The sequence below is a fragment of the Hesperophylax consimilis genome, chromosome 15, assembly GCF_061612785.1.
Source record: "Hesperophylax consimilis isolate HC1 chromosome 15, BYU_Hcon_1.0, whole genome shotgun sequence".
In the NCBI taxonomy this organism is placed as follows: domain Eukaryota; kingdom Metazoa; phylum Arthropoda; class Insecta; order Trichoptera; family Limnephilidae; genus Hesperophylax; species Hesperophylax consimilis.
This window is the reverse complement of record NC_142850.1, coordinates 27,169,565-27,193,931: the sequence shown is the minus strand read 5'-3', so window position 1 is coordinate 27,193,931 and position 24,367 is coordinate 27,169,565. Positions and strand designations below refer to the sequence as shown.

The following is a 24,367-nucleotide window of genomic DNA, read 5'->3' as shown; positions in this document are numbered from 1 at the left end:
TTTTTTTCCACTTTATTCTATGTATACAAATATTCGAATTATATTCAAATCAAAAAATAATTTGTCTTGTTCACAGGAGGCAAATGGAGAATTGAGTGCGGAGACCACTCCATCACAATCGCTGACCCTTCCCAGGGACCTGCCATCGTCCAACAGCCAGTGGGGCCTAGGCCAGCTCATAGCGGACTTCACGGAGCTGTGCCAGTGGCTCACCAATATGCAGGAGGAGGTCTACGCTACTCCGGAGAATCTCTCCAACAGAACCCTTAGAGCGGTACAAAATTTAATTATTACTTGATACAATACACTATAGTTTTTGTGTCCCAATTTTTAACCTGGTCTACATGGAGGTTACATATATTATGATTCATCGGTCGATATCATAAGCCCATGTTTATATTATACGCCCACACGGGCTTTTACAAACATGTGATATATACAGGGTGTATCGGCACGTACCCGACAAACTTTAACCAGCTATTCCTTAGTACATTTGGAGTAAAAAATGTTATGGGCACTTTGCTGTCCGGTAACATTTTTTTTTAATAAAAAATTTATTATTCATATTTTCACCACATGTCACCAATGTTTTATCCTTTGTCAAAGTTTGAAAACCCGTCTGGCAATATTTTGTTCGAGTTTCGTTGAATAATGTACGTACGTACCTACGTTGGAGGGCTTTTACAATCACAACGAAATGGCACGGCACCATTCGTCTCATTTTTAACTATTATTATTTAGTGTGTACGAAAGAGCGAGGACACTTTTTGACACACTAGCTAATAACAGCTGTTGAACACGAGATACAATGCAAATGACAGTGACGGAGTGTGGATTTTTTTATTTATTTTTTGTTTTTAATGGAAAAAAAATGTTACCGGACAGCAAAGCGCCCATAACATTTTTTTACTCCAAATGTGCTGAGGAATAGCTGGTTAAAGTTTGTCGGGTACTTGCCGATACACCCTGTATAATAATTTAGTGTAACATTATTAAAGAAGTCTAATTTGTTAAAGAATTTTTAAAGTAGAACTGTCAACACATGTAAAAGAATATAACAGCAATATTTATTTATTAGATATGTTATTATAGCCTTCTTTCAACTATATTCCGTGTAGTTGAACACATTTACTATTTCTGAGAAAGTATTGCCAACTGCATGCAATCTAGGTTCAAGCGACTATCTAAATCAGGGGTCTCCAAACTTTTCAGCCGGCGGGCCACATTGACTACTCCAGTGAGTTCAGAGGGCCAAAACCGTTTTAATTTCTAGACACTCATATTTTCTGTCCTAGGGATGGGGGGGGGGGTAGACAATAGATTTTTCAGGGATGAAAAAATAGCTTTAGATAACGTAGCTTTGAAGAAAATTTTTGATACTCGTTTCTCAGACCTTGATATCTTTGCGAATCAAATAAAGATTTTTCAAAAAAATCCTCTCGATATATTCGCGCAATACTTGTGGACGCAATGTATTGGTGCCAAGTACCTCGCCAACGAGCATATTTATTTATTCGCACGAAAAAATTCGCGGAGTTTTCGCCCCTTCTGAGCAAGGTCTTAGCCATTAGCTGTCGCGGGTCCTTGATGATACTGGTCATAAGATGTCGCGGGCCGGATGGAAGACACTGGCGGGCCGGATACGGCCCGCGGGCCGTAGTTTGGAGACCCCTGATCTAAATGACTATACTATGTATATTGTACAGCAGTTCAATTCCCAGTTGCGACCGTTAACTTTTTATTTTTTTGTGTATTGTTATGTTTCGAATAGATTTATTAGTATTATCTTCTTCTTCAATGATCAATGATGGGAAAAACCTTCAAATGTTGTAAAAAAAGTTATTCCAATATGAATAAATAATTCATAGGTAATATAATTTATTTATTTATTCATTTTCGGGAAATCGACAGTTTACATTTAATCAGTTTGTACATAAGTATTATATAGTAAAATAAAACCAATTATGGATTTCCTCCTTATGACTTTAACTGAGACAGCATAATATGGAATAAGTTATTTAAATTTGTAAGAAAGGAATATGAATTAAAAAATTTATGCAAAACAAATATTATATAAAATGAAAAATTTACAAAACAATATATTTATCATTAAATTTATAGCCATGGAGAGAGGTTGTAGATATAAATCAAATCATAATTGAGATATAAACAATAGAGGCATAAACATTATTCACAAACCATCAGAGAAATATTCTTATATGGACCTCTTGTAATTTGGTACAAAATTTAATTTATTTAAATAATATAAATAAAAGTCATTTGATTTTAATGGATTCTAAATTGAAGTACATAATGTAAATAGATCTTCTGTAAGTGGTTTATCACAGTTTGATAATGCCCTCCAAAGGCTAAACAGCTGTCACACCTGGTAATAATTACACAGAACTTGTTCATATAAAACTGTTTTTTTTTTTTAAATTGATTAAACAACATTACCGACTATAAAAAAGAAAAACTTAAAATTAAAATGGAGTTCTTCAAATTCAGCTCGATGACAATAAATAAAATAAAAATGTTCTTTTGTAGAAGTGTTTTCACATAGGAATACAATGTCGGGAAGTTGAGTGTGTTATGTTTGACCTTACAAAAAATCTGTTAACAGTGCTTGGAAAGAACATTGACAAAAATTAAATAAGTAACAATATAATTCAATTTGTTCTCCAGGCGCGAATGGCCGAGATACTAGCCTGCGAGAACCGGCGCCAACGTTTCATGGAGCAGGTAGCGGGAGTGCTGGCGCGCGGAGGTGCTGCGGCATGCGCAGAGGTCACCTGGCGCGCACGTCACCTGGCGCTTAAGTGGGACAGCGTGCAGCACGCTATGAGCCCCGAACACGCTAGCGCCAATCACACTGGATCTGGTAAGATTATACATACTTATTGATTTATAAACAGTTAATTATTAAAACAATAATAATTGGATAATTTGTATTGCACTGTTTTCATGCCAAAATTCCTCAAGGGTGCAAAATATTACTTCTTAGGCTCTATTTAATTATTTCTTCTGAAATCCTTTCTTTCTCTCAAAAATGATTACCGTGCAATTGCAAACATGTTTCGCCTTGATGCAAACTAATCTAAGATAACTGGGAGACCATGCAAAAAGAGAGACATCACCAGTCTCCTGATGTTAACCCTGGCATGATGATCAGTCTATAATATAAATTAGTTAAGACGTTACACCATGTCACATAATATCGCCAAAAAGCGTGATTTATTTTAAGTTCAGGTACAAGTATTTAAATGTTTAGTGATCATTTTCATAAGAACTTTAACCGCATTAAAAACGTAACCAAAAAGGGGTTTGTTGGAAGAAAATTTTGAAATTTAAAGCAGTTTTATAGGTCTGGTACTTTATTTTTTCTGAGCTTATAAAAAGATTAATTAAAAAAATACTCAATTGTTTCAAAGGCCAAGATGTGTTCTTCTCGCAGTATTTAATTAAAACATCTAAAATATTACTAAGCGATCAAATTTTCAAACCAAAAACACATGATTTTGCATTACTTCGCAGTGCTTCACCTTGACAATAATATTCAATGCCAGGAGTTGCTAAATAAGGTTCAATTTAATGTACCTGCGCACTCTACACGCTCTTCTGTTCTGTTCATAGTGGATCAATGCAAAAAAAACTGTAAACAAATATCTTAATTGAACTGACGTAATAATTACAATAACATATAATTAAAAGTGGACATTTTCAGTTACACGCTGAATAAAAAGTACTATATTTTACTGACATGTCCATTACATGTAACTTTTCTGTTGTTTATATAAATCTGTACTTCCTGTCTTATTATATTTACTATTATATTATGGTCAGAGATGTGTTTTATTTCAAATAAATCCATTTCAAATGGAAATGCAAAATGGGTATTTTCCATTTTGCATTTTAAATGCTTTTCTAAAAACCATTTTGCATTTTAAATGCTTTTCTCAATGCATTTTCCATTTTAAATGCTTTTTTGCAACATTATTCCTACTATCTCCACTCATCTTTTTTTCATACGACCCAAATATCAGTCGGTCCTCAACCTCGCTATGAGAGATAATTTACATTTGTCAAGTTGCTCCCTGGTAGGAGCCCTGGCAATTGAGTGATACCATTACAAAAAAAAATACTGAACATGGGGGCATGACGCTTTAGTATTAAATGTTAGATAGCAGTTTATATGTTTTTACGTTAGCAACATTAGCCCCGCGCAAATTTTTTGTGGTTTTATAATCTGCAGTGTTGCCAACGAAGGCGATTTATCGCCACTTAGGCTACTCAGAACGAGAATCGGCGACGAAAAAATCTAAAAGGCGACTGGTCGCTTTTTAGGCTACTAATTAAAAAAAAAACCATAACAAAAACCTGATGAACTTACCTTTTAAACAAAAATACACCGGTATTTGGTATAATAATTTTTGCGACCGGAAATGTGAGGATTTTTCGAAATGGAATTCCGTAGCTACCCCCCCCCCCCATGGATTTCGAAAAATTGAAGCGGCGAATCACATATGAAGTTTTTGGCTGTGCGGAATTTTTTTTTTCAGCGAAGTTCTAACAACCCCCCCCCCCCATGGATTTCAAATATTTTGTGGGGAGTACTCATTATGAAGTGGGGAATTATGTTTAACAGAAATTCTCTAACAACCCCCCCATGGATTTCGAATAATAAAAGGGGGAATCAAGCTCACGTAGAATATTTGTGGGGAATATGTGGGCAGAATTTATGTGAGTTCATTAGAATTACTGCAACTGAAATTCGGCTACATTAGGCTACTTAATGTTTGAAAAACGGCGACATTAGGCCAAGACCCGTTGGCAACACTGATTAATCTGTAGTCGTGGTATTTTTGGATTTACCATCATGTAATATGTTTGTTCTACATTGATGTCCATTATTAAATGACAAAATTGCTTAAAAATTCTATTCTTATTTTAGTAGAATTTATTTATTTCTTATCACTGTAGTGGTACGCCACTACTTCATTCGAACGGAATTCTAGAAGTTTCGGTTTTTCCAAACAAGCTTCTTGGATGTTCTTTTATTTTTTATTTATTTGTTTGGCAAATTCTACATAGCAACCAAATTGTTCTAGAAGCTTCTTCACCTTATAAAAGTGAGAGCATGAAGAATCTAGTCAGTCTACAACCCCGTGTTGTTAACCCTCCAACGCTTCGCCCCCACGCCACCACCTACAATGAAAACCAAAACTGATTGGACATACTTTTCGCACAGAGTCGGCGAAAAAACCCAAATAAATTCATCCATCCAAAACACCGCGGACCTGGACCTCGCGGTTGACGAACTCACCGAAACCATCTCCTCAGCAATATCCGAAGCCTCAAAATCTCACCTCATGAAAAGCCCCCCCCCCACTCCAAGATTCTCTCTCCTCTCCAATAAAATCACTCATACAAACAAAAAACTCCCTTCGTCGCCAATGGCACAAATATCAAAACCCCAGAATCAAAACGGTCATCAACCGCCTTCAAGCCCAAATTAAAAAAGCACTAACAGAGCACTCCAATTAAACCTGGAACGACAAGCTACAAAGCATCAACCTACAAGATGGCTCCTTATGGAAACTTGCAAAAGCCCTTCAAACCACCTCCACACCAAACCACCCCATCCAAACCTCATCCGGGCTCGTCTTCGATGACCCGGACAAAGCTGAGGCGTTCGCAGACAGCCTAGAAAAACACCCGCAGAAGTTCGCCGAACTATAAAAAGTTTGAAGAACAAAAAAGCTCCAGGTCCTACGGCATCACAAATTTCGCACTAAAAGCCCTCCCCCGCAAAACAATTCTGGCCCTAGTAAACCTCTTCAACACCGCCCTTCGACTGCGCCACTTCCCCAAAAGCTGGAAGCACGCCCACGTCATCGTTTTAGCCAAACCCGGCAAAGACCGGCTCCAGTGCGAAAACCACCGTCCAATCAGCCTCCTCTCCAACATTGGAAAAATCTTCGAACAAATCCTCCTCACCAGGCTCCTCAAGCATATACACGAAGTCTCTACACTTCCCGACGAGCAACACGGCTTCAGAGCTGAACATTCTACCCTTCACCTAAGAGTCACCGAACTCATTCTCGGCGGCTTCAACTCCCAGCGGTCAACTGGCACCATATTCCTGGACATAGCCAAAGCTTTCGACAAAGTATGGCTCAACGGCCTACTTTTCAAACTCCACGACACAGGGATCGATCCCCAGCTACTCGGGACCCTAAAATATTTCCTACATCGCCGCACCTTCCAAGTGAAGTACGGCAGTGCCCTCTCCACCACTCGCTTCATGACAGCAGGCGTCCCCCAAGGATCCCTGCTGTCCCCCACCCTCTTCAATATCTACACATACGATATTCCCCTTCCAGAAAATTCAACCCCCCACTCCAAAAAAGCCATTTATGCCGACGACACGGCCCTTCTGGCGCAATACAGTTCTCCCAGGATGATAACTTACCGACTCCAACAAGACATCAACAAACTCCAAGACTGGTATGACAAGTGGCGCATCGATGTGAACCCCTCCAAAAGTGTAGCGGTTTTCTTCTCCCATAGAAAGAACCGTTGCACCCCTTGGAGGGCTGTAACTCTTCACGGCGAAGTCATACCATGGCACAACACCGCCAAATATCTTGGAGTGACCCTTGACAAAAAAACTTTCCTGGACCGCCCACATTTCAGAAACGCTTAACAAGGCCAGGAAAACCTCTAGTGCCCTCTACCCCCTCCTTCATGCAAACTCAAAAACCTCTCTTTACAATAAACTCACCATCTACCGCGCTAAAATCAGACCTATCATTACCTACGCCTCCCCCATCTGGGCCACGGGGAACACAGAACGTCTGGAACAATTCCAAAATGCAACGCTCAGACGATACACCAAAAGTCCATGGTTTGTCAGAAACTCGATAATAAATTCAGGCACGAAAATCCCCCACTTAGGAAACACATAGTCGATCTGGCCAAAACTTTCTTCAGCAACCTAGCATCAAACCCCAACCCCAGCATCTCTAGCCTGGGTAAACCCAACCCAAGTCACCCTCTCCAAATACCCATACCCCATCTCCATTCTACTCCCCCCCTAATGTGCGGGCTTAAAACAATATATTTTTAAAAATAAATCATACATACCAAAATACAAAACAACTAGTATTGTACAAAAAAAAATAGTACCCCCGCCTTAAAACTTAAAATAAAAAAAAAAACAATCTCACATCACTCAGTCGCCTAAAGGCAGCCCGCACATAGGGCAAAAAACACCCCCTCCAGGTACCTGCGCACTTCAGACAACGAGAAAAAAAGCTCCTAACAAGAGAGACTTTGCACCTCGGAAAAAAAAAAAAAAATCCATTAGATATCATCTAGTCAGTCAGTCATCAATCCGCCGTCAGTTTACAAGGATCAACGAGTGATCAAGGGCTTCGCCCGTATTCATCATGGACTCCATCGGGACATCATCATAGCGCTTTGGCCCAGATCGCCGTCCCTGGCCAACGCTACATGGATTACAGCGCCTTGGTTCCAGCGTCTCTGACCAGCGCTTCATCCACTCACCATGACCACCACGAGGACACGCAGTATCTTCACTGGTCTACTCAGCTCCCGCTCAACCGCCCACAAGGTCCACCGCACCTTCGGCATTCTCGTCAGCACTGGAGTACTGATTGCCAAGATCGCCAGTGCCTGACAGTCAACGAGTCCGGTCACCAGCGTCCGGCGTCGGCTCACTGACCCGCGCTTGACCAGCCATCACAGCCAGCATCCAAAGAATACTACATCTGTCCTACGTCATCTCATCACGGCAAACTGACTCATCAAATAAAACACTCTGACCTTCACGACACATCTTTCATTTCGTGCCTCCTCACCAGATCCCCAAAAATTGTTTGACCTGAGAAACCATTTTGCATTTTCAATGCATTTTGAAAATAGGTATTTTGCATTTCAAATGCTTTTCTAAAAACCATTTTGCATTTTGCATTTTCAAATGGAAAAGTTTTGACCCATTTCCATTTTGCATTTCAAATGGTTTTGGGTACCCATTTTGCACATCTCTGATTATGGTATTTGTTTATATAATTCTGTATTGTTTTTATCTTCTCAGATGCTGACCACGAAGTAAAGTGCCTCCGTCGCTGGCTGCGTGAGATGGAGGTCCGACTGCCGCCACTAAGCCTGACTGCTGCGGCGGGATGGTCCAGACTACAGCTAGATCAGAAGGTTCTGGAGCATGAGGTGGGAATTTTCTTTTAAACAAACTCACCTGCTTAGGTTGGGATGTTTCAAAATTCATGTTTAACATCAAATGGTCAATGGGGGCCATTTTGTTTTTTTTTTCCGCTCAAAGTTCCCTGTTAAACTCCGATTTTAAATCCGTTTCAGCTATTGGATTTATTTAACTAGAATCTTTCAAGTGATAAAGTAGTGCTGATTGGCCCTTTTATAACAATGCTACATTTAATGATTTGAATAAACTTCCAATCTTCCCAACATGCCTTCAATTGATGTCCTTTGTGTAACTCCAAGTGACTTGCACAGACTACATTATCAAGTCTCTCAGAATCTGGGCGTTCTGTAGAGGGAGGGGCTTGTAAAAGATACTTTAACACACTTTAATCGGGAAGAGTAGTTCTACCCGTTCGGTCGATTGATGCTTAACGTCGGGAAGGGTAGTTCTACCTTCTGCGCCCGCCTCATTTCAATGGCAGAAAAGAAGAAATTAACCGATGTTTTTATATGAATATTATATACCAATCTCTTTGTAAAGGTCCCAACTATACGTACATAATTATCAAATTGTAATGCAAGTCTTTTTTTAGTATTTATCTTGGAGTCTTTTGTGTACATCGATATTTCAACTAAAATGACTTATATTATTGAAAACCTGACACTTGATAGGTATTGCGTTTGAAGATCAACGAAATAAGTAATTTAGATAACATATTCTGTTATTCTAATAATTCAATTCTTGGAATGAGGGTTTTTATGACCATGAAACCCGACACAAATCTCTCTATCTCTGTTCCGCACCCACTCAACTCCTAGGTGCGAGCGAGCGCAGAGTGTCTGACGCGACTAACAAAAGCAGGTATCGGCAAACACAGTTAGGCGGACCATAATAAATATTTACAAGTGCATGCCAGTTTTTAAAACGCAAATTGTCGTACGGTTGTGTTCTGAGGAGATAATATTTATATTAGCTTTTTAAAACCTTTCAAAATGTATTCTGAAAATTACGAAAGTGATGACGAAATCGTTGCAGATAATTTATCTGCCTGTTCTAGTAATTATTTGCCTGAATTCGATAGTGAAAGTGAAGAATCTAGTGGAAGTGAAGAAATTCCTTGTAGGAGAAGAATGTCAGTGTTGCCATTACAGTTCAGTGATTCTGAAGAAAGTGATATGGAGGAAGAAGGAGAAGAGTGGTCTCGAATAGATAATCCGCCAAATATCGAATCATTTTTAGGTCATCCTGGTGTTTGCGTAACACCAGCTGATTCCAAAAGTATTATGCAAGTAGTAGAACTATTTATTGGAAATGATTTGTTTGAAATGATGGTAGAAGAAAGCAATCGTTACCATGCTCAAAATGAATCAAGATTCAAACAAACGAACAAATCCATCAAGTGGAAGCCCATAAATATTCCAGATATGAAAAAAATGTTGACGTGAACTGAAACTGATTAGATAAAAGTGGTTAGAAACTAAAACCTAATAGTGTATGGTGAAAAACAATAAACAATATTACGTGAGCAATACGAGAAGCATTCTACGCTAAGTGATTATTTTAAATTTCATTTGAAAAAATAACCAATATTATTACCACGTTCCGATGGTTTTGGTCCGCTGTACCGTGCGAGGAGCAATTGCACACGTGGTATTTCAATGGGTAATAATGTGTTACTCTGACGATACTAGAAAAGTGGCAATTCTTTTTGTTTTTATAATGATTTGGGCTTGGTGAAAATATAATAAATTGTAATTTTATAAAATTGAAACCTAGTTTATACTTAAAAAATTGAGCCCTAATGACTCAACAATGACTTTGTTTTCGATTTATTGTGTTGCATTAGAAATAATACTTGGTTTTCGGCTAGAAATTTTATAGCTTGGGTATGCTGAGTTAGTATGTAGAAAATTTTATTGAAATATTTCCATTATTTTCGAAGATATAGCGATTTAAACAAATTAAACAAATTCGCGCGAGACCTTTATTTTCGCCCGTTTTCAGCGGTCAGCCGGCGAAAAAATAACCCGATCAAAGTGTGTTAATAGTACACAACTGCTGACCCTGAACAAATTGCAAATGTTGAATTTGTCACCCACCCCAAAATACTTGAAAAAACCCTTGAATCTGAGCAGAAAAGGGCAGTCCGTTTGATAGATTTCCCTTAACAAAATTTTTGCTATATTTAACCCTTTGAACGCGTTAATTTGCTCCGTTTTGTCTATACTCGTACGCGGTACATATTTTAAAATACCTATGTACGCAATTATATGTCAAATTATAGCATTCTGGCATGATTTATTGGACTATATAGACAGAACAGATTATTCTCCACAATATGAAAACAAATCCTTGTGTGTCAACACTCTTAGATGTTTATAATAACAAAAACATAAAATTTCATACAAAGACGTACCATGTCTTTTGAATGTGGTCCCGCCGTTCACTCGGCGTGTGTGTACTTAGGCCACTGCGTTGATAGACACAAGTGGGACACCATGATCACTTATCATTTTTAGTTATGAAAAGTTATGAATGACATACTAGTACTATCGCCATCCGTTGACAAAAATGTAAACTAAAGGACTAAAAGGCGCGAAGAGGCGCACTTGATTATCGATCTTTTTTTATGAAATACAATTTTATTTTTGAGAAATTCTTGTAGATGTCAGCATCGTGATAGTTCTACGAATGCCCAAGTGAGCAAGAAATACATTTATGACGAAAGAGCGCTGGAATATCGGCCGTCAAAGTTTCCGTATCAACTGTTGATACAGCCGCGTGTGAGTATAGACTTTTTTGCCGTAACAACAGTTGATACGGCCACGTGCAAAGAGTTAAAGCACAGGCGTCGGATGGGAATGTTGTCCTTGTTCTACTTGTATTTCAATTGAATTAGCGTGATTGATCTCTTCGGCACTGGTGCATAGTTGGAAAACACCCCAAACACGCACCCAACATTTGTACACATTTTACATTTATTTATAATACGTGCACGGGTCATTTCTACTACTTGTTCTTGAGTTCAACAGCTCCGTTGTAGAACGATCTGCCCTCCTCTGTGTTTCCTTCCTCTCTTAAAGACTTCATGGGATACTGTGTGACCCACCACACAGTATCCCCAAAGATGACACAGGCCCTGAAGAAAAACTTTTTCTGCGGGCCTACTGTGTGGAGATAAAAAATCTACTTTCGCCTTGACTATTACCGCCATCTCTTGGGTTTATGGCTCGGTATATTATTATCCATCTATTGTTGAGAACGGAAAATATTCTTAAGCGTTCTCCATTTAATTGTGGAGATTTTTCAAAGATGGCAATATACAATTAATTTTATTATTTTCCCACAGATGGCACTATACAAAACATTACACTAATTTCCGACATACGATATTTCACCAATAGATGGCAGTCGCCAATGAATTTTAACAGATTGCACTCTACAATTCATTTTATAATGCTCCCATAGATGACACTTAACAATAAACTACATATTTTTGTCAATAGATGTCATTACACAGATGGAAATACTGGAAATCAGATTAAATAATAATGCTAAATTCGCGGTAAGAATTTTTTTCTGACGTTTTCTTTTGCAATCCTTTAGCATGATTAATTTTACCGGAAGTTGTTTATGAACCGAATTGACAATAAGTTAAATGATTAATTTCTTTGCCTGATCTTCGTCAATAAATTATATAAACAGCTTCGTTACTTAGCCAAAGATTCGGTCGTCCAATTTTAAATTAATAAGGCACAGGCACTTGAATTCCCGCTACATTTTGAAGTTGTCACAAATCGGCATTCATATTTTTGACATATATTGATCGGAAACGGTTAAATGCCGATTCGATGACGGTCTCAAATGTGACAGGTGTTTATACTACTGTGCGTACATGGGTTTATGTCGGTTTATGATTATAATTAATAATCCACATACCTTATATTATGTTATTTAATAAAATAAAACTGCCTGGTCACAGCTTTTGATTTCGGTAATTTTTGTAATCGTCGGAAAACTTCGATACCGTAGCGGCGCGCATTAAAATAATTGTACCTACTTACTTTCTTTCAATTTGTTGTTTTGTTGCCTAACAACGTCTTTTTCACTCGAACTTTATATATTAGCCGAGCAAAGACCGGAACTTTCTCCCCGAATTGATAATAATAATGTCGCGAAAACCGTAAATTTTCCCAAAACAATGGGAAGCAATTCGCCACGGCAATGGGCAGACAGTTTTCAGGCGATAACAATGGCCGCTGGCCACCATCTTGCTTCTGTAAATTTACCACGTTAATTTCAACTTTCGTTGTTCCATAGCGAACCATGACATTGCGCATCAGCACAGTTCTGCATGACAATTTATTTTACCGTAATTCCTGTAGTTTATACACTTTTACCGTCTAAAATATGTGATTGATAAAATATATATAGTCTGTTTTATCAAAACTGTTGTCACCCAAATAAATAAGCTCAAAATAATAAAAGTTTCACAAACTCTCTTTGCTTTTAGCCGTTTTTTTTAAAATTATTTATTCGTGTTGATCTGGCTAAGTTAGCCAATAAATATTTTACATTTCACAAACTCTCTTTGCTTTTAGCCGTTTTTTTTAAATTATTTATTCGTGTTGATCTGGCTAAGTTAGCCAATAAATATTTTACATTTCACAAACTCTCTTTGCTTTTAGCCGTTTTTTTTTAAATTATTTATTCGTGTTGATCTGGCTAAGTTAGCCAATAAATATTTTACATTTCACAAACTCTCTTTGCTTTTAGCCGTTTTTTTTAAAATTATTTATTCGTGTTGATCTGGCTAAGTTAACCAATAAATATTTTACATTCCGCTAAACTGCGGTTTAAGGATGATACAACCATCCTTAAGGCTTAGTGAACCGAACACAATAGTATGATAGTATTATGATAGTCCGGTATTGCTAGAATTGATAAGCTTTCGGATTCCACAACGTAATACAGAAGTCAGGATTTTTTTCAATGCAGAAATTCTGGGACTAACTACCATATGTATTCCTCTTTGCCCAGAATACTAATGGAGTGAAACAATTATACCAAGTCAGTGGACATCTTCAATTTATCTTTAAACAAATATAAAATGTTGTTAATGAAGCAATTCAGTTATGTACAATAAATAATGTATATATCTTAATATTCTCATGTAAAAGCCCCGAAAAAGGGCGTTAATAGATAAATAAATAAATACACAGATAGAATGTAATTAACATTTTTGTATATGTATACAACCTACCTTCGCTATTTTCCATATTATGCAGCCACGACAATACAAATTTTATCACTAATATAAAACAAATAGTGAACGTAAAATCAAATTACAAATAATAAAATTTCAAAAAGAATCTGTAATGAAGTTTTTGTTAAGTATAATAGGGACAAATGACTGAGGAGGCGCTCGCCTATACTATAGGTATAGGGCATATACCGATTCCTATTTAATCATAGCCTCCATAACTTAAAAACGTGAAAAAATATATACTTACAGAAGGGTGCTGGTTCAATTCCCGTCTGTGGCATTTATTTTTTTCGAAAGATTTGATATTTATGTTTCAGGATAATAATTATTGCTTACTTTGTTATCCTTTGCGCTTTGAACAAAAGCCTTATAAAAATAAGTTTATCTTTAATAATTTTGTTTATTTAAATTTTTAATTAACGGCACTAGCGCCATTTACATAACATGAAAGTTATTGACAGTCATAGTGCAATATCGAAAGAAACGAAAACTTATAAGATTATGTAAGTTAACAGGAAAAATAATACAAATTAGTAGATTTTTCTCATTAATATAAGCACTGCTAAAATGTTTAATCAGTACAGATTTTTATTTCGATAGAGGCATATTAAAAAACATCAGCTAACATAGCATACAAGTTATCAGTGGTGTGTAATCTATTTATAACAGAATTGTAGCCTGAAACCGTGGTATGATTATTACACTAATACATACTAGGAAACCTTGGTCAAAAGTCTTGAAAGTGAATCGACATTAATATATCAGGGATATCCAATTATAATGCGAACAGGCGCAATGGCGGGCTTGTCCTGCTAGCAGGTTTTAAGTTGGACAAATAATGCAACACCTAAGCGTCTGCGTAAGACCATACCTATAACTATCACAGTCGCTTTATCTCTCGGGAAATTACGCCTTAGCTGATATTCAAAAAGAAAAATATGTCTTGTTAGCAGTAAATTGCATGTTTTCTTCGACCAACCACACTGCACAGTACACTGCACACAGTACACTGCGCACAGTACACTGCGCACAGTACACTGCGCACAGTACACTGCACACAGTACACTGCACACAGTAAACTGCACACAGTACACTGCACACAGTACACTGCGCACAGTACACTGCGCACAGTACACTGCACACAGTACACTGCACACAGTACACTGCGCACAGTACACTGCGCACAGTACACTGCACACAGTACACAGTACACTGCGGACAGTGCACTGCGCACAGTACACTGCGCACAGTACACTGCGCACAGTACACTGCACACAGTACACTGCGCACAGTACACTGCACACAGTACACTGCACATAGTACACTGCGCACAGTATACTGCACCTAGTACACTGCACACTGCAAAACTAGCGACCAAATCCCTGTAGAGAATATTACGATTTACGATGTCTAAGAAACATTCGAAGTTCTTGGCTATAAATAGCAAAAACTAACAGTGTAGCTACGTAACGATTTACAAAATTTTAATTTATGTATTATACTCACTAAATACCTTTTATTATTTTTTAAAATCTATTTTGGTATCTACATACTTACATATTACATATTATATAAAGAGTATCTGTGGCGGCGTGCACGGAAAAATATTATTGCTAATTTATTAAGAATCTCTTCCAATTATTAGTAATCCGGTTGAAAACTGTATTGCAGGCGTTATCGAATGAATTCACAGGTTTCTTTAAAACTTAGTAAATAACGAATCCAGATGTTTATGAAAATCCGAATATTTTCGCATTACGTCATGAAAAATTACCAAGGCAAATGCACGTGCCTATCGTGTTAATTCAATCCATTAAGGCCTACAATCCCTTTTCTAACAGGATTACCAATTATTTGAAGAGATTCCAAATAAATTAGCAATACTAATTTTTGGCCTAAATGGGGTAATTTTGGAGGTAGAGGAACTTGTAGGAATTTTGTGGGGAATTTGATCGTCTATTGTGGGTATTTTAGAACATATGCTTTGACAACCCTGGTATGGAGGGACTTTAACTTTGAGCTCGTGCATGTTTGACCATGTTACATGTTATATGTATCGCGCAGAGTGCGTTGAGCTATCCCGATAATAGATAATAATTGTATTATTAATGGTTCTTGTTTGGATCGTCAGTCGATAAAGCCAGCATCTAGCGGCCGTGTCGATACTAGCTTTCCTCTCTGTAACGTCCCTCCTTCACTTTCATTTCCATTATTATTTACCGCCATTACGATCAGAGCCGGATTAACCATGAGGCGGATTAGGCAGTTGCCTATGGGCGCGCTCATTTTGGGGGCTGCGCGAGAATGGATCAAACAAATTCTGTAAGGCTTTTTAAAAATGTTAATAGTTAATAATAATCACTCATGACCGGCGGTTCACAAAGTGTGAACAATTCATCAAATTTAAAAGTTAAAATTCAAGTTCTGTTATCATTCATCGTTGGGCGGTTGTTTCACAATACTTGGATAAAAACAGAACTTTGTAAAATGCAAAAACTATGAGCTTTTGGTTTCTAATTTGATATATTGATGCTGTAATTCAGTACTACGAGTAGAATACAACACGACCATTTTGTGTTAAGTCTTTTTTTATAAAAAAATTAAGTTAAAAAAAAGTTCGAAGTGTAAAATTAACTACTAGTAGTGCGCCCTTTGTGGCAGCTGGACGCGACATGCCGTCTCCAACCGCTTTGTGTTTTTTTAGTATTTTCAAGTGAAACGAGGCAACATCCCTTTGAAGTTATTTTAAAAATCAGTGAATCAACATTTTAAATTACTTATCAATTAGTAATCAGAACTTAATAGTAATGTGACTAGAGTGCAGTGTTTCAAAAATGAATAATCGAAAATTGTGCTAAAAATATTCTAAATTCAATGAAGTTGAACTTGGGACGAGAATCGGTAACTGTAGGTACGCCAGATGTTTTCAATGTTATTCTTGGAAACTCTGAAAGCCCTAACAAGTGCCCAAGCTGATTTATTATCCCGTCCGCCGCCTTTTATTTCGGAACAATGCACCACTAACATAATCACCAGAAACAAGTGTACAGCGAGATGGACTTTCCGAATGTCACAGCGGTGCTGCCAAGGTCTGGAATCCATGAGAGGACATTGTGTCAGCGCTCTATTAGCAGCAGACACATACCTGGAAGGATGACGAACCTCGTGCTGGCACTATTGGTGGACGCGGTGGACTCTTTCGCTGCAGTAGCTGGTCCAGTTTCCTCACCACCCAGGATTCTTGCTGCAGAGTCTCCATCCTCTACCTTCGTCGAATGTCACAGCGGTGCTGCCAAGGTCTGGAATCCATGAGAGGACATTGTGTCAGCGCTCTATTAGCAGCAGACACATACCTGGAAGGATGACGAACCTCGTGCTGGCACTGTTGGTGGACGCGGTGGACTCTTTCGCTGCAGCAGCTGGTCCAGTTTCCTCACCACCCAGGATTCTTGCTGCACAGTCTCCATCCTCTACCTTCGTCGAATGCCACAGCGGTGCTGCCAAGGTCTGGAATCCATGAGAGGACATTGTGTCAGTGCTCTATTAGCAGCAGACACATACCTGGAAGGATGACGAACCTCGTGCTGGCACTGTTGGTGGACGCGGTGGACTCTTTCGCTGCAGCAGCTGGTCCAGTTTCCTCACCACCCAGGATTCTTGCTGCACAGTCTCCATCCTCTACCTTCGTCGAATGCCACAGCGGTGCTGCCAAGGTCTGGAATCCATGAGAGGACATTGTGTCAGTGCTCTATTAGCAGCAGACACATACCTGGAAGGATGACGAACCTCGTGCTGGCACTGTTGGTGGACGCGGTGGACTCTCTCGCTGCAGCAGCTGGTCCAGTTTCCTCACCACATAGGATTCTTGCAGCAGATTCTCCATCTCCGTGTCACCTGTTTCTGTACTTCATTTTATTTAACTTAATTTCAATTTCAATTTGTAATATTTATATATTTTTTTTGTAATATCTGCATTAACTGTACAGCGCCCCTGAGGTGATATTTCGCAAAAGCGGCGCTATAAAAATCATCCAATAAATAAATAAATAAATACTTACGAAACTCTTTCTGAATATGGTTTAATTATATAACGTGGTAAATTATTATCGGAAAACATTTAAATATTTGCGCCAGAACTTTATAAAATAAAATAAAACTTGCATTTATGCGAGGTTTTTTATCGCACTAATCAAAATAGGCGGCTGGTGTTAAGTGGGAATTTCAACCTTATCGCCATTTGCGTAAGGTTTCGTAGGTATAAATTCACATTTTAGGGGAAGAATCACCGGTATGTCCCTGCACAATATTCTTAGCCCTCGATTCTCGATGAAGTTATTACACTCGAAAAACGAGTGGTTTGATCCACTTGTTGTTTGACTGGAATGACTTGAAGTTTTGCGTATGTAAGTATCTACCGTCGACGAGACTCAAGAATGATTTTCGACCAATGTATTTACTTTCGACGGCGATTGCGAGCGGCCTGGATTGGAGAATCGTTACCCAAGTAGTAGTAACCCGCGCTCACTAGGGACAATATCATACATTTTTAAAATATTTTAAATGTTTAGCATTTCACATGTTTTAAAAAGTTTTACTTTCAGTGTTTTATACCGTGAAAGAGGACAAAAAGTCTTGTAAGACTCCTTTTGGGAACTTTCAGTCAAAATATGTTTGTCTTTTCCCCTGTGTAACAGATCAGAATAGGATAGTAGTTCAGCTTTTTAATTTTGTTTCCCTGGGGGCCTACACGGAGCTTAATCCGGCCCTGACTTCGGCCAACTAGAGTCATGTTAAATCCAATGAAGTTTTTCTTCGCGGTTTTTTATTCAAGTTTCTTCTATTTTTAAATGATGTAACACCATTACAAGTGGTTACTTACATAATTATAGTAATAACTGCTGTCTGACGCGTAAATGCGCAAATCAACCAAATTGATGAAAAGTAAAATGATTTATGAAACGTCATGTTTTCTAGGCAACCAATTTAGTGGCAGTTGATGTACGTATTTTGACCTATGAACGGTAAGCGTGACTACTAACTAAAACAATACCATAATTTCTGTAAAATGTTTTCCACAAGTGACATTTGAGAATGTGGTGACAATTTTACTAGCATTTCGTCGGACTGACTTTTTCAAAAATGTACTTTAAATGTAAAACCATTTCTTTTGCCCATTTCTATAACCAAAATAACTATCAGTGGCATCTGTGTTGAATTTCCGTAGACACTTGCATGACGAAGTTCTAACATCAAGTTTTTAAAATTTCCATTTATTTTACAAGGTTCTAATATCACTTTGAACCTTTTGCATTTACCATTTTGTTTGCATTTGACAATCGATTACGATGTTTTTACGAGGCGCAGTGTAGGTTAGTTGGATAGGGTTCTAACTTCGCCTTATCAATGTTTGCTAAGACGATTTCTCAAAATATGTTTAATATTTTCTGATGTTAAAGAAAATATTTAATTAAATCGTGGTCCTATCTTGGAATGGCATTAGGAAAATGTAGTTAGAACCTTGTGCAATGATTTATGACGCCCTTCTAGCTGGTGGCATATGGTTCTATCTGCACGTTTAGGTTTGTTCTAAATGATAAGTATACGTCCTATTTAAATAATTTCCTTTGAAATAAGTTTAACTAATATAGTTTTCACAAGATTCAACGTAAAATCAGAAATCAGTAAATGGATAATGAAAAATCCTCTTTGCATACTTTGACACCACGTATTTCTTATTGGATTTACATTATTTGAAATCTGTCTTATACCGAGGGACGAATCACGTTTAGGAAGATGAATTCTGATCAAAACCTTGTACTGTGGTACCGCCCAGCATAAAATTTGCTTTTCCCTTCCTAACCACGCTCATAAATTCATATTATCAAAATAAATACCGGAAAGTCCAATAATAATTTCTGTGCTTGGAAAACTAAATATCTCTAATAAACAATAAACAGTGTTAATCTGCCTGTACAAAATATAAATAAATAAGAATAATAACAGATCTACATTTGTAGAAATGTATTATATATTTGTACAGCGCCCTTGGTGTAATTTTGCACAAAAACGGCGTTATACAAATCATCTATTTATTATTATTTTATAAAATCAAAGTAAAGTGAACTTATAAACCTGTCCATCCAAAGTGGCTATTTATGAACGATTTACATTTTCCGCACGAGAACGAATTGTTTTTACGAATCTTTCTTATACTTCAAATCAAATTAAACAACTTGCCAACAATTTCATTTCCTCTCTATTGAAATCTGCCAAAAGTTTTTACTTTATCTAAACTTCTGTATCCGTGAAATATTTCACCAGTTCAGCAGAAACCCATATCCTATAAACTGTGGCTTTATCTTTATTAGATCACGCCGACTGTTAGATTTATGTTTGGCGAGGCAGTAAGGATCTTCTAAACTGTTTTACTTTATAATAATATTTGGATGATTTGTATAGAAAATCACCCCAAGGGCGCTGTACAAATATATAATACATTTCTACAATGATCTATGTTATTACTAACTATATATGGAGATAATATACATTACCATACTTATCTGGTAGGTGGCTTGAGATTAACACTTAATTAACATTAACTAATTGTTTATTAGCGAAATTAAGATACAGGATTTAGGACATAATTGGAAAATTGAACTTTCCGGTATTTATTTTAGTTTAGGAAAGGAAGAGCAAATGTTATGCTGGGCGGTATTAAGTACAAGGTTTTGATCAGAATTCACTTTCCTAAATTTGATTCGTCCCTCGGTATAAGACAGATTTCGAATAATGTAAATCCAATAAGAAAATATATATAATCATCTTTCCACAAAATGGAAATTACAGTGGTCCCGCAGAAATTCGTATCTTATGTGGCTTATCTTTGTGAGACCACGCTGAATGTTCTTAAACAAATAAATATCATATTTACATTAGACAAGGCATTATATATTAGCCAAACGATTTTAATTTCTCTAAGCTGGTCCACGAAATATTGCACTGGTCCCGCAGAAATCCATATATTCTTTGCCTTCTCTTTGTGAGACCACACCGAATGTTTACAAACGGCTCATTTTAACTGTTGAAACAATCTCCCTTTTCTTTCCCTGAGTTCCCTTTTATCTCCACGATAATATTAGCTACCGAGATGCTAGAATAGACTGAGTAGTAAATATTGCAGCTTAGCATTGCTTTCGTACCGTCTTTGTTTGAAGTCTTACAGCTTCACGGTTAAGAAGAAAAAACTTTGTAACAGCGTTGGAGAGATTTAAAATGATTCATCGGGGTATAATGATCCTACTGCTTTTTTAAAGATTCTAGCAATCTAATATCATAATTTTTGTTTGTCGTCGTTCAATGAGACTTGCAGTCTCATGGTTTATAAACGAAATCAGGATGCGGATTCCCTTCCTCATGTCTATAATACACCCATCCCCCTAAATTTCAGTCTTGGCACAAATCGGAGCGAGTCTACACCAAAGCCAAAATGAGGGAATAGGTAATTAAGGACATGTCCCTAGCCAAGGATAAAAGAACGGGAATTCGCCTCCAAGTTGTATGTTGTTGTTGAGGACACGTGTTTAATGATTCCTTTGGGTAAAATATTGCCACCGTTCTTTTTGTATGATTAGTCCTGTCACGTAGCAATAATATTTATGTATTTATAAAATTTACATTTGAAATTAAAGCAAGACTATCTTTTTCTTCCGGTATTTGGTTGTATTGATATAAGTTTTTTTTTTTGTAATTGGTGAACATCGGTATTCGGTTTGTATATCTTTCAACCGTAATTTGTTGTTATGTCTGCGTCAAGTTCATGGAAGTGAAATTAATCTGCTATGAGAGAGAATTTCAAAATCAAAAATCGATAAACCGCCTCGCGTTTATCCAACGATCATTTTATCCATAGTATACCATAATGATTTTATTCAATATGTTACACTAATATGGGTTATCCTTTGTCTCTCGTCATATTTCGTCTCGTTTCTTTAAGTGGTACACAATAATTCATACACCCCTGTTAATAAAATGATTTTTAGTTCTTTAGTAGAGCTTTTGAGTTTTTTCTTCTTCTAATTACTATTTAACTAAGGCTGAAGAACCTGGGTATGTGATATCAGCTTTCAAAAACACTATCAACCGTCCACCAAAATATCTGTATCTTGCTTCTAAAGGGTCTATGCAGAATTTGCTATTTTTAGCAAGTGTCAATTATCGAAAACCGATTATCTAGTATAACATTGGACCCCGAAATTAGAAAGGTTCTTTTAGAATTCGGAAAATAACCTGATTTTGAGGCGATTTGCAAATATATATATATATATATATATATCGGTATCAAAAAACATGGCCCTTCTAGAAGGGCACAGATATAACGATGCTGTCAATAGATTAAAATAAACCTATTATTAATATTTTGAATAAAGGCTGTACCTGGAGGGATCATTTTGTATTTGTACACATCTCCTCTGTTGTTAGAAGCTGCAGTGCAGTTTATGGAGGCGGTCGGTTATAGTCAATAGCCTGGGCTTGACCCTTGGGACCCGTAGCGCCATAAAAGATGAAGACTTCGCCTGATGAACATTGAATTATTACGCGGACGTTAAACTCTTCATTTTACAGAAAATTCCTCCATTAGTTTGCCGCTTCGTGCATTGATTGGTATATGGCAGTATATAAGTGAAGTGTTTACTGTTGCTTTTCAAATTGGCAATGAGCAGAGCTTGGCACTTATCAATTTGAGTGTTTTATTAACCTGTCTGCCATTTTCATCAGAACAACAGCGAATGGGAAATAAATCAGGGTGGTTTATGGGTTTTTTAGTTTCCATCAAAAGTATCGAGCTTTGCGTTCGTTGTTGATGTGGTGATCGAAATTATAAGTGTAGCCTTTTCTTTTATTATTTGTACCAATCGAATGTATTGATTATTCAATGCGTCCCTACTCATTTTACTGCCCGACTTCTCCCTCGTGTTGAACTCACAATACTCACGTTATACAATAATTTCAATTTCCCTTCAAGTTCACTGTAATAAAATATTTTCTCTTTTAATTGAGTAAAAGTTTTCGTCTTTCTTTTTTTCGTAATTAAATAGATAGATATCTTAAAGCTTCATTGGATTGAAATTTATAAATTGCAGACAGACAAATTTCTGCTTTAGAGTTTATTTTAGTTGGAAATAAGAACAAGGTTAATATTTATTTTTCGGAATAACTGTATTGAGTAAAACCTCAAATTGTAATATTTAAATATTGAAGACAATATTAGTGATTTCTAAACGAAAATCTGAAACAGAAAAATCAGAAAAGGAAACGGTCACATCTGGGACTCAACAAGGTTAATCTTTATCTACCGTTTTCAGAAATCTACACCATAAAAACGATTCCCAATCATTAAGCATAAGTACCAACTTTTTTGTACAATTAAGCTTTGCAAAAAGTAACGTAATGTCCATTGATTTACCGTTGTCTAAAAAACGGCTATTCTAACTCCATTCTGCTGTAATATAATAAGAATAAGGTATCGATTCAGGAAATAAATAAAAATAACGGGGCATAATTACGCTCCGTGGCCCTGAAAAAGCGAGGGGCAACTTTTACATAATAAATATTGTTCCGACAACCATAAAACAGCTACCGTTCTCGGACGATAAAATACTATCAAGTCAAATTGGAAATTGCCTGCACACTGGCTTGGTTAGGCCCTGTTTCTTGGTTAGTAATTTAAACTAAAAACTACACACGCATTAAATAACATGATATTATAAGTAGGATTAACCTCCCTTTTGTCAATCTTGATGGCTTTGTAAACCAAGTGGCATTTCTATCTCAATATTGAAAATGATCAGAATATTGAAAATGTTCGCTTGAACATTGACTTGGTGTAAGTTTCGTCATTAGAAAATTTCACTTATGATATATTATTATTTATTATTACTATGGAGATTATTGCTGGTCGATGCTAATTAAGCACAAAATAGCATTTACTTGAGTTTATCTTCAGATTAAGGGGAATATTGACGTTGATCTCGAATGCAGACTGTAGAGTGTAGACCAGATGGCACTTATGCCTCATATCAAATCTGTATTGCAAGATACTTCACAACCTTTATCTCCTCCATCTCCTTAAATTCACCTATTCTGGGAAGCCATGCATAAAGGCCTTGTTTTACTTATTCTTTACAATATTGCTGTTTCAATTTGATGTTATAGAATAAGTCTCAGCTAATTTATAAAATGAATATAATGTCTTCTAGTCATAATTAATTCTGTAATATAATATTATGCAAGTAAAAAAACAACATAAGAATTTCTTTAGGTTAAACCCCCATTTAAAGTGAATCTTGACATTGATGAAGACGTAGACCAAATGGCATTTCCAACTCAATTCATCCACAGGGAATCTATGACGAAGGTCTATTTTAATCTGCAAAAGACTAACTAGTGCATCTAACTAGCGGTTAAAGACAAGCTCCCGTTCAACAAATTGCTTTCTTATCAGATAATTCACAGCTGCTCTGGGTGTTACTCTGTTACTATCAAATCGTTTTAAACAAGCTAAATAAGTGTCTGTTTTCAAGTTAACACTGTCACAAACATTTTCTCTTTCGGCTTTTTACTTTGTTTTAAATTCAATGTTGATTCTGTTGTATTTTTAATCTGTACCGGCGTGACACTAGTCTATGTTTACGTCATTATCCCAATTCGTTGATTTGTTATGGGTGTTTAAACTAAACTCATTTTAAACTGCTATATCAAACTAATCTGGTGAATTAATGTTCCTCCATCCATGTTCTTGCATTCTCGACTATTTAGACTGGTTGATCGATATATTTGTGAGAAAATTTGCACCCGCCTTT

General features: G+C 36.9%; 1 protein-coding gene across 5 annotated transcripts in view; it reads left to right on the top strand.

Annotated features, from left to right (window-relative positions):
- klar (klarsicht) overlaps positions 1–24,367 on the top strand; it is a 500,935-nt gene that overhangs the window by 187,440 nt on the left and 289,128 nt on the right. For all 5 annotated transcript variants that reach the window (XM_089640414.1, XM_089640413.1, XM_089640412.1 and 2 more), the window contains 3 exons: positions 77–274; positions 2,686–2,881; positions 8,120–8,250. In XM_089640414.1, coding sequence (XP_089496540.1) covers positions 77–274; positions 2,686–2,881; positions 8,120–8,250 — 525 coding nt within the window. The remainder of the gene's footprint in view (positions 1–76; positions 275–2,685; positions 2,882–8,119; positions 8,251–24,367) is intronic.